The sequence below is a fragment of the Anopheles moucheti genome, chromosome X (genome assembly GCF_943734755.1).
Source record: "Anopheles moucheti chromosome X, idAnoMoucSN_F20_07, whole genome shotgun sequence".
In the NCBI taxonomy this organism is placed as follows: domain Eukaryota; kingdom Metazoa; phylum Arthropoda; class Insecta; order Diptera; family Culicidae; genus Anopheles; species Anopheles moucheti.
The window spans coordinates 8,190,902-8,208,798 of record NC_069142.1 but is presented as its reverse complement, the minus strand read 5'-3'; the positions used below and the strand labels follow the sequence as shown (position 1 = coordinate 8,208,798).

Sequence of the window (17,897 nt, the reverse complement as noted above, 5' to 3'; positions counted from 1 at the left end):
GATTTAACCGGTGGACAACTTCTTCACGGTTGTGTACAGCAAATTCTCAAAACCGCCACGCCTGAACGGTTCCTTCTCCTGTTGTACGGCCAACTTCATCAACCTCGGTCTCCGTTGAGATGTGTACTTTTTGTGTGTTGTTTTGTGCTTCTTGCAACGGAAGAACATGATCAAGCATTTATTTTTCTTCCTCATTCCACCCATCGAGCGCAGTTGGGGCCGCAGACGGCAAGAGCAACAAAAAAGACCGTGCTTTTTCGGTTACAAAACAAGCGCATCGAATGTACAATGCACGTATTGTCGTAGAAGGGGGCCCTCCGGTCACGGTGCTTGGCACTATTAGACCAGTCCAGCTTGCCGTCTCGGGGCTTTAGGTTCAATCCCCTCACGCAATAGGTACAGTACATATCTAATCGTAGGTGTTTGCGATTGCTTCCGGCAAATAATGGATAAACCTGAAGTTCATTCCGGCTTGGTCACGAGTTCCTCCTTCAAACGTTTCGATGACCTAAAACAGATGTAATTCATTAAGTGCGTAGCGCTTGAACATACAATACACGCGTAGATTTACCTTCAAATAGACTAGTTGAGGCGCTGTGTGATTCATAATGGAAAAAGTTAGTGTTTAAGTGGGTTCCTTTCCTAAGTGCTGTGCATTAAGGTACTTCAAACCGCTTCTCAACTACACAAAACCATTTGAATGGTCCAGAATTCGGTTTTATTTTTAACATAAACACCAGAAGTTGCTTGTAGTTTTGTTTGCATTACAAGAGAGATTTGGTTCCTTGGGGAGGGTGTTTTTTTTTCCAAAGTATGAACAAAACAAGGAAAAAACGCGCCTTTTAATGTAAACCGATTCGCGCACCCGTTAACAATATACGGCACCCACCACCACCTAGTATTTTGCTGTTCTCACCGAGTCCTCTGCGGCGCCGCTTGTGTTTTGATGCGAGGAAGCCGTTCCACCACGTGCTACATCATTTCGTGTTACTATCTTTACAAAACAAAAACATCCTTACTGTGCCTGTCTCCTGATGCATTTCCCTGCCATGTTGTCGACCGTTCGCGGGTGGGTGGGACATCATGGGTGCGCGCGTTAAAGCAGTTCGGTTTAACCTTTTTCTTTTATAGCGATATAATCGATCGTGCTGCACGGAGTCACGTCAGATGCCTCGCCAGATAAAAAAAAAGTCCCTTAATTAATATAAAATAAAGGAGTATGAATGCCTGCAACACACACGCACACATACACACCGTTTACTTAGAAATTTGTATCCCGGTAAGAGGGAATTTCGAACATACGGTTAATAATTTACGGTACAGATTCGTTAATGTCTGTTTTGGTGACAAAGAGTTTCAAACAATACAATTAAAGAAAAGCTACATAGTGTGCAGCATTTTCATATGCGCCTTTTTTGGTGTTTTGCTTAACATTTTCTGCCCTTTTGTTCGTGTTACAACGACACACTAAGGGGAAAAAATGAGTGGCGCGGAAAATGGGAAGCCAAACGTGAGGAAACGATGCGTGTGATTTGTGTCTTGTGTGACGCGCGGCGAAATGGTGTATGCGTGTGTGTTTGTTGGCGCGGCGTTGCTCATCTACTCTTCATCGTCCAGCGTTTGTGTGACGAGAAACATGGCTGCATCATACTCGTCGCGCTCGCACGCAATGTACGCCTGTATGACGAGATGCTCCGGGTAGCCGAGCGCCTTCAGTCGCTCGATCGCGTCCATATCGGACGGCGTTAGGCTGTTTATCATAGCGGACGCAATATCCTCCATGTCGTGCGACATCGGCGCGGAACCCTCGTTGATCATCGCGAGAAACTCGTCCTGATGCTCGGCAATGATGCTCAGCAGCACCGGATTGCTTTCCTGCATCCGGCGCATCAGGTGCGGGAGCATTAGTGGATCGTCGCGCAGTATACGCTTCATGTTTTCGAACACCGGATTGTTGCGCAGAAAGTCGAGCGGGTTGGCATCGCCTGCTGGTGCTGCACCGGCTGGTACACCCTGCTGCTCTTGCTGTTGCTGTTGGGCAGCGGCCAACGCAAAGGACACATCACTACCACCGCCCATCTCCGACAGCAGGTACTCAACGGCACGATCCGGAATGTTAGCGCAAATTTCCAGCGCAAGTCTGGCACTTTGTTCCGAGTAACCCATCTCTGTAGTGGTGGTGGCGATGAAGATGCGAACCAAGGTGAGAAATTATTAGTATAGGAAAGTAGAAGGAATAAAAATTCTAAACCCCATCCCGCGTACCTTTTAGCCTTTGAATGTTTACTTGCATCTCTTCCGGTACAGCATCGGTTGATGGGTTCGCGGGCTTGGACTCCGTCGTGCTGGGGGTGCTATCCTTCGGCGCTGCTGTCTTTTGATCGTCGGCGGTTGATGGGGCAGATTGTGATGGTGTGGACGTGGACGGTTTGCTGGCACTGCTGGACGGCGGATCGGCACTGTCGCCCTCCGCCTTTGTGTCCGCCTGTTTCGGGGCCGGTGCCGCCGTTTCCTTCTTCGGTTCGGTCGCCTCACCCTCGGCTGGTTCGTCAGCGGCTGCCGAGGGCTTTTTGCTCATCACCACGATAAACTTCTTGTCGTCAAGTTTGTACTGGCTGAGCAGATGGTCGTCTTCCATGATTTTACCAAGATAGATTAACCTCTGCCTGTCGACCGGGTACGCCAGCTCGCTCTCGGTGTACAGCTTTTCCTTCAGGGTTTTCACTGTGTCCTTTTCGACGTCCACCTCGACGAAGAACGTCTGCTGCTTCAGTGTTTTCAGTGTGATTTTCATGTTGGTGTGGGGTGGTGCTTTTTGCTATACAAATTGCTGTAACCTTTTGCTCTTTCCGTGCTATAGGTTTACACCCCGTCTGCTTTTGCCGTATGACGGAACCGCTGTGATGATGCACTATTTTCGCACCGAAATGCAGATTTCTTAGCTGGGCTTTACAATACGTCAGCCGAAATGCGGCTCCACGACACACACACACACACACGCGGACACCCAGAGCCAGCTAAAACTAATGCACAAAGTTTGTAACCACCCAAGAAACCGACTTTATGCTGAGTAAAGCTGCTATGATGGTTAGCTCGTGCTGCAGCTGCCGTACTTATTTAACAAGCAAATAACAGGCGCAAACCCTACCGTCGCGTTTACCTCATGGACGTGTGTAGTGCCGTGACTCGAAGTTTTTGCTCTTTCCGCCACGAAAAAGAAGAAGAAAATGATTTTCAGAAATTTCATTTGACAGCTCCGGTCGTACTTTTTTCTTGTTGTTTTTCTTTCTTTCTCGCTCTCGTTTTCGCGTTTCGCCCGGTTGATCGGGCTGTCCGACAGCGGCATGTTATAAAATCGAGCAGTTATGCTGCTCGAAATGTGTGCAACCCAAGCGAATGAACATGCCGTTTTTCAGTCGATTTTTACGGACGTGTTTTCGTACAGGAACGCACTATTTTGGGACGATAAATCGAAGCTGAAATCACCCTTCAGAACACACGAGCGAATGATACAGTCTGACGAAGCTAACTGCTCAAATGGGTATATTAACAGCTCGCAGTTTGAACGGGCAGTTTTAGGGTGTCCCGGTATGCATCAAATATATCAGTGTTTTTATGAGATTCATGCTTTTGAAGTGAATTTAAAACGATTCCAACATTTTCTCTGCACGTTTTTCTCTCAATGAAAGTTTTTTCTTTACTTTACCGTTTACCGTTAAGTGATTAATAAAGGGAAAATCAGCATACCTCAAATACTCAATGTAAACATGTCAAAATTGCTCGAAAGGGTAAATTAAGGACTGTTAATTTTCCCCTAAATTACCCTCTAATTACCGGTTAAATTGGGGATAACTTAAGGATAATTTAACGAAATTTGGTTCACAAATTTATGAATTCTTCCGTACTTTATGCCTCTTTATGTAGCGGACTTCTCACTGTAAAGATTTCAGACCACGGAGTGCCTCTGGCCAGTGTTGGCCAAAATGTTGTAAAGTAATCATCCTTTCAAAATGAATTACAACAGAACTAGCCATGAGTCTGAAAAAAAGAAATAAAGAACTCGCGAGGAATTCAAAAATGTATAGGATGCAGTTAAAAAATCTTGCTCAATTATGCATTTTTATATTCAATGAATCTTTTGAGAAGAGTCATTCATATGAATCTTTAGTGAGGAATCATTCAAATCCGGAATCGGCTTTCTAAATATTTATGAATCCTGAGAGCATTGGATCAAGCAGCTTGGAGACTTCAAGTGGAGCCGTGGACCCGGGGAAGGAAGTTTCAGAAGGTACTAACGAACGGAGCCATAGGTGGAGGTCTTCATCTTCAATGACCCGTGAATATTTGAAGTTGAGATTATGTTTCATTCGTTCCGTTTAAAAATTTTTTAATCTCACACGTAAATCTGAATCAGGATCATCCAACACATGTTTCTTCCGTTTCCTGTATCTTGTTAAGATATTGTTTTTGTCCTAAAATGTTTAAATAATGCTAATTCGCGTAATTTTATTTACTGAAGGTCGATGGGCAGAAACATTTTTCAAATCCCTTATGCCGCTGTAGCATCATTTGATTGCGCACGCGGTAGTTGTCCTTCAGCTACACTTGCTCTAAATGATTCGTGTTTGCATACTCATCTGTAGCTAATTTCTCTGAAAAATGGGGATGCGCTGTATGTACAGCCGTCTAGTAGCAACGTTGTTGTGTTCCTACAGTATCACACCGCGACACACTGCGCGATCATTACCGGGTATCGCCTGTTAGTGTTTCTTGCCCGAGGGATGACGGAGATTAGGTGTCTGCGACTAGACTACACAAGCCCCCCCACGAGATTGTGAGAGCCCCAGTTAGAATTGGAGAGGAGCGATCTTGTTGTTAGGTCAACTGGTTGGTAAATTGTAGTTGGCGCTTATCGAACGCATGCGATGTTGCTCTATCGTGCATAGTGGAGGAAACACATGAAGATTTACAGCCACTATAGAGAGCATGCACCGCGGAGGTGGGTGTATTTCTATTCCAGCTGCGTTTGAATATAAAGAGATGACACCTACAAAACCATGTCAGTGCGGTTTTGGGTTCAGAATAAGGCATCCTACATATAGATTGATAAGCGCGTGGTTTGACAGGCTGTAAGGCCAAACACACCTATAACAGCGTATTAATGGAGGCTTCAGTTACACGTAATGGATATATTGAAGGCATCGGCAAACAACTCAACATAACCACTTTTTCACTTCTTCTCTCCAGAAACAAAAGATGCTTTACCGCAACGGCCGGTACAGCTGGAGGAAGCATTTTCGATGACAAGTGAGTTCCACGACCAGCACACGCAACACTCAACTCATCGCTTCTAATCAAATCCATGCTTACTCGATCGGCAGAGTTCGGGATCTATAATATGTACCTGATCGCCATTTCTGGCACCATCTTGGCGGCGGTAGTGTTGGAAACGCTCGGCATCAGCTACGTGCTGCCGGTGGCCGAATGTGACCTGCTGCTGACGACTAAGGAGAAAGGTGTACTGAGCGCAATCTCGTTTGCGGGGATTATCTGTAGTTCGCACCTTTGGGGATTTTTGGCGGATACGCGTGGCCGGCGGACGATCATCGTGCCAACGCTCCTGCTCGCCGTTGCATCATCGACGCTTTCCAGCCTGACCACCAACTTCTGGCTGATCACCGTGATGCGATTCTTGACTGGATTTTTGTAAGTATACGGCTGTTGAAGGCCAAGCCGACTACTATCGAATACCTATTGCTGACGTGTTGTTTTGGGTCCAGCATTTCTGGTCCATCGGCCACCATTTACGCGTACCTGGGCGAGTTTCACGGCAAACGGAACTGCTCCCGTGCGATTATGGCTGCTTCGTTTGTGTACGGCATTGGTTTGCTGCTGCTGCCGCTAATCGCGTGGTCCATCATCAACCAGGAGTGGGAGTTTACCATCCCGGTGCTGAATGTCATCTATCGACCGTGGCGTTTGTTTTTGGTGGTGTGTGCATTGCCGAGCTTCGTCAGTGCGCTGGCACTGCTCCGGATGCCGGAAAGTCCCAAGTACCTGTTGTCGCGCGGACGGGAGGCAGAAACGGTTGCGGTACTGCACAGTATATACCGGTGGAATTCAAGCAGGCGTGATCCACCGCTGGTGCTGACCGGGGTACTGCCGGAAACGGAAGCGGAACAGACGAAGGTTCGGCGTGAGGAGGCGGCCAACGGCAAGAGTGTTGCCGCGGTGCTCAAACAGATGTGGCATCAGACGGCACCGTTGTTTATGGGCACGTACCTGAAGCGCACCGTCATAATCTGTGTGCTGCAGTTTGGGATATTTTTCACATCCAGCGGGATGTACATGTTTTTCCCGGATATATTGAACCGGATAGCGGAGCAGCAGAGTAAGGGTGTGGAGCGGATCACCGCCTGCAATGCGGTCTATGCGACGCGTGTCGATATACGGGAGTTGGTGAAGCTGACCAACGGTACGGAGCGCCCGGACGTCTGCCACCAGAAGCTGGACATCTCCGCCTACGAACATTCGTTCGTGCTGGAAGCGATCTATGCGATCGGGTTCGCCGTCATCGGTCTCATCATCAATGCTGTCGGGCGGTTGCCGATCCTGGTGTTTGTCTTTGCACTGTGCGGCACCTGTGGCATACTGATCGCGTATATTGATCTGCCGCTGCTGGCGATCTGGTTCTATGTGATACTACTGTCGTGCGGCTTTACTATAACTGTGGTGAATGCCTGTGCGGTTGACTTGTTCCCAACAAATATACGGTAAGATACTTACTGTCACAATGTACACCTGCACTAGCTAATCATCTCCTCTACTCTCTCTGTCTCTCTCTCTCTCTCTCTCTCTCTCTCTCTCTATCTCTCTCTATCTCTCTCTCTTTCTCTCTCTTTCTCTCTCTCTCTCTAATCTTCTGCAGAGCTATGGCTGTTTGTATCTCACTAATGTTTGGAAGACTCGGAAGCATCGCTGGATCAAATCTGGTCGGTGTCCTGCTGGATACGCGCTGTGAGCTAACGTTCTGGATATCCGGCCTGCTTCTAATTGGGTCTGGTGTACTTTCCTTTTTCATTCCCCACATTTACAAACGACAGGCATCAGAAAGGATCAGTGTCTCATCGCGATGAGAATGCTGCATACAAAATTGGATAGGAACCGTTATTGCACAATGTAGCCAGTTCGGCCAGATATCAGTGGTCGGTCGGTGCAAGTATACTTATAGAGACTGAAACTTAACGTTGATCGTGTGATGGGAGAAAATAAATAGTTTAAGTTAGCCTTTTGGAGGTATCTCATAATAGCCTACTGGACCTATTTTCACTAAACTTAATGCATTATTCTCCATTCCAAAATATAATGACCTTTCAAAGATTCATGAATCCCCTCCGATCGTTAAATTACGATTTCATTTAAGCAGTGGAGGATCAATCCCCTTGGAGGCCCAGGGCGGAATTATAGTTGGGGCCTCTAATTTTAAAAACGATGCAGGAGGGAAGGGGGGCATTGAGGGGACTTGAAAGGCGAAAAGCGCAGTAAGAAGGGGCCTACTTCTTCGATCTTAACTTAACTTTACAAAACACTCAGGCACCAGCATTTGGTGGTGAACTTAATCGCTATTGTCTATCCTGTATCCTGGGTTTTTATCATACGCAATCCACTAACATGGATGTTCAGTCATACGTATGAACGCATATCTGTTCGCGATGAGCTGCGCCTTTGCCTCCTTTCACGTATACCAGGTATTGACCAATGCCGCAACAACGCACTGACTGCAGGTGAGATGGGTCATGTGTGTTTGTGACGATATCACCGATAACATGGAATTTACACGGGAGATTGTGCTATAACATCGTGTTACAGGATCCTTAAGGTCAGTGTATGAGACCAACCAGATGATGCGTCCACTACAGTACCCGATCCTGTTTCCACGGGGTGAAGCCGGTTGGACTCATGGTATGTTTAAGATACGTCGCCGAGGAAGACAGCCGAGACCATCGAGCACGGGGACACCGCTACTCCGCCTACCGTTTGATCCGCCGCTGCATTTAAGGCTTGATCCTCCATTGCATCAATCTTTGAAGAGTCGATTTCTAATATGAATGACTCCTCACTAAAGATTCATATGAGTGACTCAACTTAAAAGATTCATTAAGCACAACAATAGAATATAGATTTTAAGACAATAAAGAATCAAGAGCCTGAAAAATGAAAATCTCTTTAAAATGTGACACTTCTCAAAAAATCTAATTAAGTACATCACTATTATAAAATCTCTTTAGTTTAGGTTACACTTATTTCTCGCTCTCACGGTTTGTCTAACATTAAACGCTAATGAAATCACATTCATTTTTATCATTAAAATTACACAAAACGTGTGAAAATCTTGTCATCGTGTGTCACGTGCCGGGAACTTTCCCCCAGAACGTCACAAGAAATCGACGGGGATGGTACGGTGCCAACATTCATTTGAATAAAAAATCAATTAATCCACACAGTGGCGGCAGACATGGCAGAATGAATCCTTCTGGTCCTAGATGAGTTCTGCTTATGGCTCATCAAAACTGACCCACTATGGCAGAGGAGAACCTGCCGGCTGATCTGGCTGGGTATCATCACTCATGCGCAATTGCCCCGGAACCGGTAGTTGCGGTGCAGTGGGTCTAGTGGCTCGTGTGGACCCATTCCCGAGCTGTCCAACGTTTAAGGGCTCTCCATCATCGGTTAACACCCTTTGCGTGAGTTTCGTCCTAGCAAATCCTGTCAGCACCCTTCCAGGCAGCGTTCCTGCTTCTGCCACACGTATGTGCGCGTTGTCGTCTCAATTGGTAGTAATGGTTGTTGTTGTTCCTTTTCCCCTTTTTTCTTTCTACCAGCACACCCTCCAGTTTTCTTCCATTGCGGTGTACTTTTTTGTGTCTTGCTCGATTACGGGGACTAGCATCCTCTTTACCCAGCACACACATACACAAAGCATTTGATTTGACACTTTTCCCATCAACTCATCTGCTTCCGGACTGTGCGCTTCCATCGTGTTTCCCCCTCCATCAATTGACGTTCCTGCCGGGGATTGAAGGACTATATTTTATTTATGTCTCATTCAATTATCCGTCATCTATATTCATAACTCACCTCGGTCGCGTGGTTGCGAAATGGGACTGTTCGAGTGTGTTTGTTTTCTGTTTCTGGAATATTTTTCAAACCCATTTGGTTTGGCGGGAACACCATGGGACGAAGCACGTTTGGCGAGATAATTGCTTGAGGTTTCGGTTACTTTGTCTAGTGTCATCTGGCAACGAGACTACCGCATCCTCCCAGTTCAAACCACCGGTCTCGATTTAATCAAGATGAAAATATTAAATATAAGAAAAAAAACACTCCCCAAACAAACAGAGATACACCTTCGTTAGGTTTCTTTGTTTGGGAAAAAAAAGCAAAGTCAATCACTCGGCTCTGCCACCCTTCCGGCATTCACACGCGACAAGTTGCGGTTGCGGGAGTTGGGCATCTCTCGCAACACCATCAACAACAACAAAAAAGAAACAGCACAGAGAAACCCCACCGAAAACATAAATAATGATGATAAAGTCAGGCATGCTAAGAATTGGCAATAAATCATCGAACTGTTTTATTGTCCTTTTGGCTCAGGAAATCGATTCCTTTTCTTCGCTCTTCACCGTTTTGTGGATATCAAGGACTTCCACAGAAGCAAACACTTTATTCTAAAAATGAAAAACCATTCTTCTCGCTATTGTACCGCGCAAAGCGCGCGGAAGTGTCAGCTCACACTGAAGACCGGAAAAAGATGCAGTCAATTTAGCCACTGTGGCGTCCTCCAATCTCTTCAAACGTTCTAGCGCCTTGTTTGGTGCGGGGTTTCCTTCGCATTGCGTGCCATAAACTCACACCCGATACCACCGCTTGGTGAGCCATTTTGCTCGGATTTTCTTTTCTTAATGTGTGGGTTTGGTCCTTTTTTTTTGGTCCTACTTTATACCTCAAACGCCAAACACGATTACGATCAGTAACGACTGATCCGTTCGCACATGCGAGAGCCACGGGACACGTGACCGCATCATGCTAGTAGCAGGCACAAGTGCAAATTTTATACCGGCAACCGCAACACGCGCCCGTGTATGTGCTCGTCCTTAAGCTAATGTAATTATTTCACTCTTGTGCATGATCACCCCAACCAGAAAAAATAACTCGGGGAAAGCTGGTTGTGAGTTTTGAATGATTCGACGCGTGCCATCGATCTTGATACCATCGCAACGGCCAATGTAAGGCAGAAACGAAAAAAGAACAAAGCATCCGAAAGAAACTTAGCCGCGTTCTGAGGGTGAGGTGAACCATTTATTGTGCAAGCTAAAATTTTTAACTGCATCCAGTTTAAAAGTACACCCGTGCAAAGGGTGCAATGGAAAAGAATTCATTCTCGTTAGCGTTCCCGGATGTTGCGCGGTTGTGGCAGGAACTCCCGTGCACGCCTTTTTTTGGCAGCCGTCAGGTACGGAGGGTTCCCTCGTTGATCGTGTGAAAACAGTGCACCGCACCGGTTCAGAGCGGAAGGGAGGCCCCGAGAGTTAACTTTTGGGCTTGGTGAGCTTGTGTCCTTGATTGCTATCGCATCAGGACGGTGCGTTGCGTGCGACGGAAGGTCGGAAGATTATCCTGGAAATTAAATTTTATGCGGTTCATAACGCGTTCGGTCTCGGTTGCAAAAAAACCATGATAGCTAAATAACATTTGCCTTGTCACAGCTGATCTGCAAACGATGCTTGGCGGCACGTTTGTTTCAATGCCCGGGGAAGGTTATGATTTACAGCAATATGCCACGGGAAGCTTACGTGGCGTCGGACATTCTACAGAAGTTGGACTCGTGTTGGTTTTAGACATTTCTTTTCAATTCTTCAAGCATATTTTACGTCATTTGCTCCATTTCCCTTATGTTGTACAAGATAAATCACAGCCCGGGTGTGAAGTAAATCGGGATCATACACATCCCTGTGTGTATGATGTCTATGGACATCAGTGCGAAGGAGATGTTCAGAAGACCTCGCGATCAAAACGCTAAAAGATTAATTAATTAATTAATTAATTAATATTAATGGTTTTTACCAACTTTACCTTATTTTTGATGTACATACCGAAATATTGCAGGGACAAAGCCTTCTTAACCAAGCTTGGACACCCATGGATCGCTTCAGTCCGGTAATCGGACACGAATGTAGAGCCAGTAAGCTACCGTCAAACAATAGCTCGTAACTCCGGGACGTTGTCAGGGACAGATTAGCTCCTTCATCCTACTTTTAACACCTAAAGAGCTCACCCAGAAGCAACATAATGCTTACCCTCGGCAGAGTAACGCACCAATCGATTGGTTTTATGATCGTCTCGATCGTTTTCGTTTCACAAAACTTTTAACCAACCGCCTCACAGAGGGTCCCGAAAAGTGTTTTTTACTGCCGTTGGTGTGAGAAATTTATAACGCCAATAATTTCCAAACGGTGCAACAAATACCGGGGAAAACAAGGACAATGCACCACACCACGGTCAAGCGAATGAAATGTTGTAGGACAGAAGAAAAAAACACATCGAACAAAAGTGCAGTTGCGTTTGAGAGGGATAGAGCGAGACCAATGCCGGGGACAATGGCACGATCGTTAGAATTCGGGGCGGACGGGCTTGCGCTGTTCGTGTCGGTGCGAGCGAGCCCGGACGAACGTTCGCCGAGCACGTGTGGCTGGCGCGGTGTGTGTTGGCGCGAGCGAGTACACTACAGCCGCACGTTCTCGTTTTTGCCATTGATTAAAATCTGGCGGGGAAATGCCAAACATTCGCTTACGCACGCTTTGCCTACAGCGGTTAGAACAGTGCGGGTGCGATTGGTGCGAGCGAGAGAACGCACAGAATGCAGATTCAGGCGCAAACAATAGGCGAATCATTCTGTTTGGTGCTGGTGGTGGTGTTCCGTTTTCCAACCGAAGCCCGCAAGTATTCTGCCGATTGTCGCGCGGACCGGACGTACATTGCGGCTGAGCTCGGGATTTTGCGAGCTACACTGCTCTGGTGTGATTGTTGTTCGGTTGCACATTGGAAGGCAATCCGTGCGCACGTGTTGATTGTGCCTGCTAAATTTTGTGCTGACCGTGATCGCGTTACGCGTTTTCCGAAGTGGTGCGTTGTGTGTGATATAGCAATCGTTTGCTTTTAGCAACAGACATATCTTCCATCAAACTCAAGCGTGCGAAAGGTGAGACAATTCTTTTCTTGAGACGCTGCATCAATCAACCAGGAAAAAGCTGCATCCTTCCTCTTGAAGTGTGTGTAGAAAATTGCATTTATTTTTGTTTGATCACCATGATGCATTTCTTCTCTTCGCGAGTGCTAATGTGTGGACGGTTTTTGTAACACGAAGAGATCACATTGTGAAGCTGTCCAAAATATAAAACGTCGATCATAACATCTTCATTATGTGGAAAAAGTCGCTGACACTTGGGATGTCATTTATTGATGTCATATAGCCTCAACCATAAAACTGCTCGTAACTGAGATTCACGTGAATGATTTATGTCATATCGAAGAAGAAGGGAGATCTATCGTTTCGGTTATGCTTCGCGTGATGTATTCCAGCTTTGGGTGGGCTTTTTTAAGAGGTGTATTATCACCTATGCTCCCTTTTGAACGGTTTATTAGCGTCCCCTACCGTTTGTCGGCCATGCTTAACATTAGCTTCGGTCTTCACGGATAATATAAAAACCACGGCACATAAGCCTGTTGGAAGGATTTTTTCGAACATAAAATTACCTCACATTCGTGGTTTGGCTTCCGTTTTTATTTCTGTTTTTTATTTCACTCATCTCGACCGCGTGGGGCTTTGTGTGATCCGGTGACAATGGGCAATTGCCCATGGCGCGGACACCAATCTTGATAACTATAAGAAGCAATCGTCTCTAGCGTCAAAAATCATTCCTTTCCAGAAAACGATCACAACCGGATGCGGTCGCTCCGGATAGTCGTCCAATAGAACTTTTCGCTCCAGTGTGTGTTTTTTTTTGTGTACAGTGAAGTGTGAAGATCTCAGAAAACAATAATTTCCCCCTAAAGTTAACAGTGAGGTTTGTGAAATACGACGATACCTTCGAAGCGACTTTTGTAGAAAACTTAGGAGCAGCGATTGAAGTGCTTTGGTGGACTTGAATTCCATATTTGCGAGGGCAGAAATAATTGTTCCAGTAATATCGTACGCAGTACGGTGAGCAGCCGCAAGATAGTTGCCAACAGTCAGCAGTTATATGTAAGTATCGTGTGTTTAGTAATGGATAGCAAGGTTTTTTTTGGGTCTTGGGGAACTCTGGAAAACTTGGGAGCCGATTCCCGCAAGTATTTTCAAAACAAAACGATCTTTATTGGGATATTTTCAGATTGAACTTAAACATAGTTTAAATTTATCACTAATAACTAGTATCAACTTAAATAAGTAATACGTCATTGACAAGTATAAGAGTTACTATCAGAGCAATGAACAGGTATCAGAGTTTCTAATCTGAAAGATTCGGAATAATCCGGAGTATCAGAGTTTTTGATCCGGAGTATTCTGAGTAGTCTGGATTAATCCTGAGGATCAGACATTATCGCATAATTTCGTCGAAGTCTAGTTTTGAACTCTCTGAAGTTAAAGAGCCGGAGTGGGTTGAAGAATTTCAGCTGAATTTCTCACCAGCAAATGTTAAGGCTCTTCTAACGTTTAAGTGATGAATGTTTGTTTTTGGTGACTTATCTAACTTTGAAGTGTTGAAATGAACAAACTGATTTCATTAATAAGAAATGGTGGAATAATATAATGCCTGTTTAAGCGCTGGAAAAAATAGATCTGCTCCGTTCCTGTCCTGTGCCGGCTTATAAATCTTTCTCCCGTGCCGAACGTGAGTGGCTTGAGGAAGGAAGGTTGTATATGCGATAGGATAAAAAAAGACTATTGCGGAAATGTTTACGAGAATTCCGAAGCCCGAATATCATTTGAAAGGGAAGCTGAAAAAGGGCTCTCCACTCACACCACTTGCGGTGGAGAACTCCCTGGTAGCCATTCTGGGGGAAGTAAAAATGCGCCGGGTTCCTTGTAGACCTGGTTGTAATTGAAGAACTAGGACACACTATACCCACCCGTACACCGATCCATCATTCATGGTGTATTAAAATTCAATTAAAGCACGCTTACGATTTTCTTGCTTTCGGGCTCATATGTTTCGCTCCTCTTCCAGCAATTTGTCTCCGTATGTGTATTTGCCGATGCGGGGTTGTCCAGTGTTGCGTGTTGTTTCCGTATTTGCAGTCCCATCCCTACGGCGAGTCGGCGAATTTTTGTCCAATTTTGTTGTCCAGTGCCCGATGGTGGACGGTTTTTACGGCGGTTTAATTTTTGAATTACGTTCAATTATCCACGCATTCCCTGTTCAAATCACGCTACCTACACCAAGATACATACGGGGCCGCGTGCTATGCATCCCCGTAAATTGGCATTGGAAGGAATCCCGGTGGTTCCGTCCCGTCCCTTCGTATTGGTTGAATCATTCTCCCTTTCATTGCATTGCATAAGCAATTCGGACAAAAAAGGGAGCCTGATTGATGGGTTTTCGCCAAGGGGTTGGGGTGTTTTCCTATTTTCTGACCACGGGGTGGCGAGGGAAATGGAAAACGGGAACCTCTTCTCGGTTGCCTGACACGTGACACGCGCCTGTTAGAGGTACCAGCCCAAAGGGGAAAGTGAAGTAGAATGTTAGCTTCCATAGCCGGCCAATCGTTATAGTAGTGCTCTTTTACAGTTGGGAGTTAATTTTTGAAAATGTTATAGAAGAGAAGAGACAAAAAAAAATATTATATTAAAAATTATAATTTCAAGTTTGATTACAGTGATAGAAAATTGGAACGCAACGCATTTTTTGCCCACTCAAAGCGGTCAAAAATACTCCCCGTTTTCGAGGTGAAACTAATTAAAAACCGTTAAAAATTTGAGCTAAATGGAATTTAACTTGGAGAGAAAATAAGGAAAAATAAAAGGTGCTGTTTTGCCATACAGTTCCGAGCGCTTTGAGTTTTCCACCCCTTTGCTGATGTTCGCGAACCACCCCCCCCACGAGGGGTTTCTACGATCGCAGTACCAAAGGGCAACACGCAGTCGGGAGGATGTGTTTTAATTGGATTTGCTAGATTTAATCAATCCTATGCGGGTGAGAATGGTTTTGCTCGTGCTCGTTTGAAGTGAAGGGAGGGGGTGGTTTTTGAAGAGTTCACCGAAAGTTAGGTTATGTGGTTAGTATCTTAGAATTCTTCAATAACACTAAACACTTATAAAGTTAAACTTCGCTCTCCCGTGATGCATATTGTTCGTGATGTCAGAAGTAGAGTGTGTGCGATGCGGAATATTGCAAAAATCGATTCTTCTTCGAAAAAACAAAAATCCTACCGATATTGACACTGTCTCCGGCATCAATTTGTCTCACTGGAGGAGCATTGTGCATTCGACACAAACACACGGGAGATTGATCGAGCGCCACCAATGTCGTGGTAGGCTTTCGGAGCAGATTTAACGTCCCGCCGGTGTTGAATTTCAAACTAATCTGAGAGACCGTAAAGTATCACGGTACCTGGTGTACCTCCCCCTCCTCAACAGTGAAGATCTCACGTTTGACAACGATCCATCCCGCTGGACCGATGAGCGGATGGTGCAAAAGCCCGATCAAATTCATCCTTCAACCTCCCCACCCGCCCCCGGTTTGTGTCTGGTGCGGGTGGCAAATGCCCTTTTTTCCGACATATTAGGTTGAGGTACGGTACCTTAAATGGGGTACGGTTGTTTGCGATCAGCATCAACCGCATCCCCCGGCGAGTGGGCGGATGCATCATCATCGTCATCCTCATCTCTGCCTGGCTGTGCAATTCGAGATGCGCTTGCCGTGTGTACGCGAGTGTTTCACCAAGCGTCAATTGTGGTTTCGGCCTGCAACGCATACGCAAACAATGCCCGTGTACTCCCGGCCAAAATCCACCCACCCTCCTTCCCTCGCCCCATCTTGTCTGTTGTCCAGTGTGTGACGAAACCGAAAAGAGTAGGGACACCCGTTCCAGATAAACCGGGTTCGCGATAACACCGGCTCGCTTTTATCTGCCCAACTTAACTACGGCTTTTGCACACGGCCCTTGGGTGTTGCTGAGGGTGCAGCCTTTTTTTTTTTGGGAGACTAAAGCCGAAAAGGAAGCAAAGAGCCTGGATAGGGGAGAAAAGGGAGTGTAGGTATTGAGTTTTCCTCCTCGGGCTCTAATTTCCACCCGACACAAAACCGTTAAGTGGCCTGTCAGTGTCGTCAGCGGGTTGGTCACCATTTAGAATGCAGCATGCACCACACGGCACTCTCGCGCCGGTTGCGCAGGGCCTGAATGCAGTGCAGAAATAGGCGCAAAAACAACCACCAGGCACAAGTGCAGGAGTGGAGTTGGTAGCATACACGCGAACAAGAGCGAAAAGAGTCGATGGAACATGGTGTGCACAATATTCAAAAAACCTAACAAAAAAAAAACAACATTGTCTATTTAATATCGATATCGGTGGGGTCTTCATACGCAGAGGAGCGCTTGTAAATGTCCAGGATTTAATGAATCAGCGAATCAAGTTGCGATTGTTTTTGTGCGACGATGGATGGATAAAAGGTCCTGCTTTTTTTTTGTGGGGAAGCTTTGCCCAAATGATGAACAGCGGCGAACGTCACATCATTTGACATTTGAGTAGCGCTGCACTCCCACACACCTTCGTTGGATTTGCCTTTTTTGTTTCGTGATATTGAATAATTGGTAAGAGGAAATCATGAGCCTGGTGGTGTCGGTGGTGAGTGCCTTCCACATGGCAGGACTCTGTACCAATTCGGATAAAATAAAAATCAAAGGATCTCGGACAAACTAACTAGACTTAGAAGTATGGCAATGGTCAACGTGTCTCATACTAGGTGATAATGGTTGGAGTACTCTCACAGTCCTCCAATGTTTTACTCCAAGTAGATAGGGTAGCCTGTATACTCTTCTACCTTAGCACAGGAGGAGGTCTTCCACAACTTGGTGGACTTCGATGACCTTTTCCTTTAAGTCTATTCGAATCTGGAGGTGCGCCGATGACTTAGACATCTTTTTTTTTAATTAAAATCGAAGCTGATAAGGGATCACACCTTTGAAGTCGTCTAAATCTTCACCTGAGTACTCACCGATGTCTCTGAGAAAAAGACTCTGTCCAAAGGTGACGGAACTTCAGAGAGATGTTGTGGCTCTTATGAGGGCCCGATAATCCCCAATGTCGTCCAATAAGCTGGTCGGATCATTTGGATAGCACTAGACGACCTAGTCCGTAAAGCCGTTTGAGGATGTCCGCAAAGAAAGAGGCGTGGTAGATCCAAGTTTATGTAGAGTGATGCACGTTGACGCTTTTAGTAGAAGTCTTCTCTGCAGTATTTCAAGTAAAGTCAACGAAGGCCAGAAATGATATGCCTTCACGACCTCTTGAAGTTGTATTATAAAAACAAGAGAAGTTAAAGATGCAAATTGTATGCTTAATAGTCTTCACGCACACGATTTGTTGGATTCGAACGCACATCCATCTCTGTAGCGAACTGCCACACTTACCACTGCACCAAATACGCTCGTTTGATCTGCCCCCGGTTAAAACATGATGCGGTGCTTGGGTGCTTTATCAATTCTAGATTAGTGAACCCCGAAGGGAGTAAAATGTAGAAACGATCCTAAATGTTTCCCCACGCATGAAATGTTCATCAGTTGCGTACCCCTTCGGATAGGTTTCGCCTAATTGTCTAATCCATCCATCCATGGCCGGTTGCGGTCGGTGGTCCCAC

The 17,897-nt window shown here is 45.8% G+C and overlaps 2 protein-coding genes across 2 annotated transcripts; one reads left to right on the top strand and one right to left on the bottom strand.

Moving 5' to 3' along the window:
* Positions 1–1,232: 1,232 nt before the first annotated feature.
* Positions 1,233–3,200, bottom strand: LOC128306372 (UV excision repair protein RAD23 homolog B-like). Its single transcript, XM_053043865.1, has 2 exons — positions 2,266–3,200; positions 1,233–2,168 (listed from the first exon to the last, which is right to left on the bottom strand). The coding sequence occupies exons 1-2, from the start codon at positions 2,792–2,794 to the stop codon at positions 1,600–1,602; spliced, it is 1,098 nt and encodes a 365-aa protein (XP_052899825.1). The 5' UTR covers positions 2,795–3,200; the 3' UTR covers positions 1,233–1,599.
* A 1,961-nt stretch (positions 3,201–5,161) lies between these two features.
* On the top strand, positions 5,162–7,136 carry LOC128306591 (synaptic vesicle glycoprotein 2B-like). Its single transcript, XM_053044141.1, has 5 exons — positions 5,162–5,180; positions 5,248–5,307; positions 5,382–5,706; positions 5,781–6,773; positions 6,929–7,136. The coding sequence occupies exons 1-5, from the start codon at positions 5,162–5,164 to the stop codon at positions 7,134–7,136; spliced, it is 1,605 nt and encodes a 534-aa protein (XP_052900101.1).
* Positions 7,137–17,897: the final 10,761 nt, after the last annotated feature.

Excerpts from the sequence above, each read along its gene's own strand:
- LOC128306372 (XM_053043865.1), bottom strand. The coding sequence starts at position 2,794 with ATGAAAATCACACTGAAAACACTGAAGCAGCAGACGTTCTTCGTCGAG. Across the intron at positions 2,169-2,265 it reads AAACATTCAAAGGCTAAAAG|AGATGGGTTACTCGGAACAA; the intron begins GTACGCGGGATG and ends CCACCACTACAG.
- LOC128306591 (XM_053044141.1), top strand. Across the intron at positions 5,308-5,381 it reads GGAAGCATTTTCGATGACAA|AGTTCGGGATCTATAATATG; the intron begins GTGAGTTCCACG and ends CTCGATCGGCAG. Across the intron at positions 5,707-5,780 it reads CGATTCTTGACTGGATTTTT|CATTTCTGGTCCATCGGCCA; the intron begins GTAAGTATACGG and ends TTTTGGGTCCAG.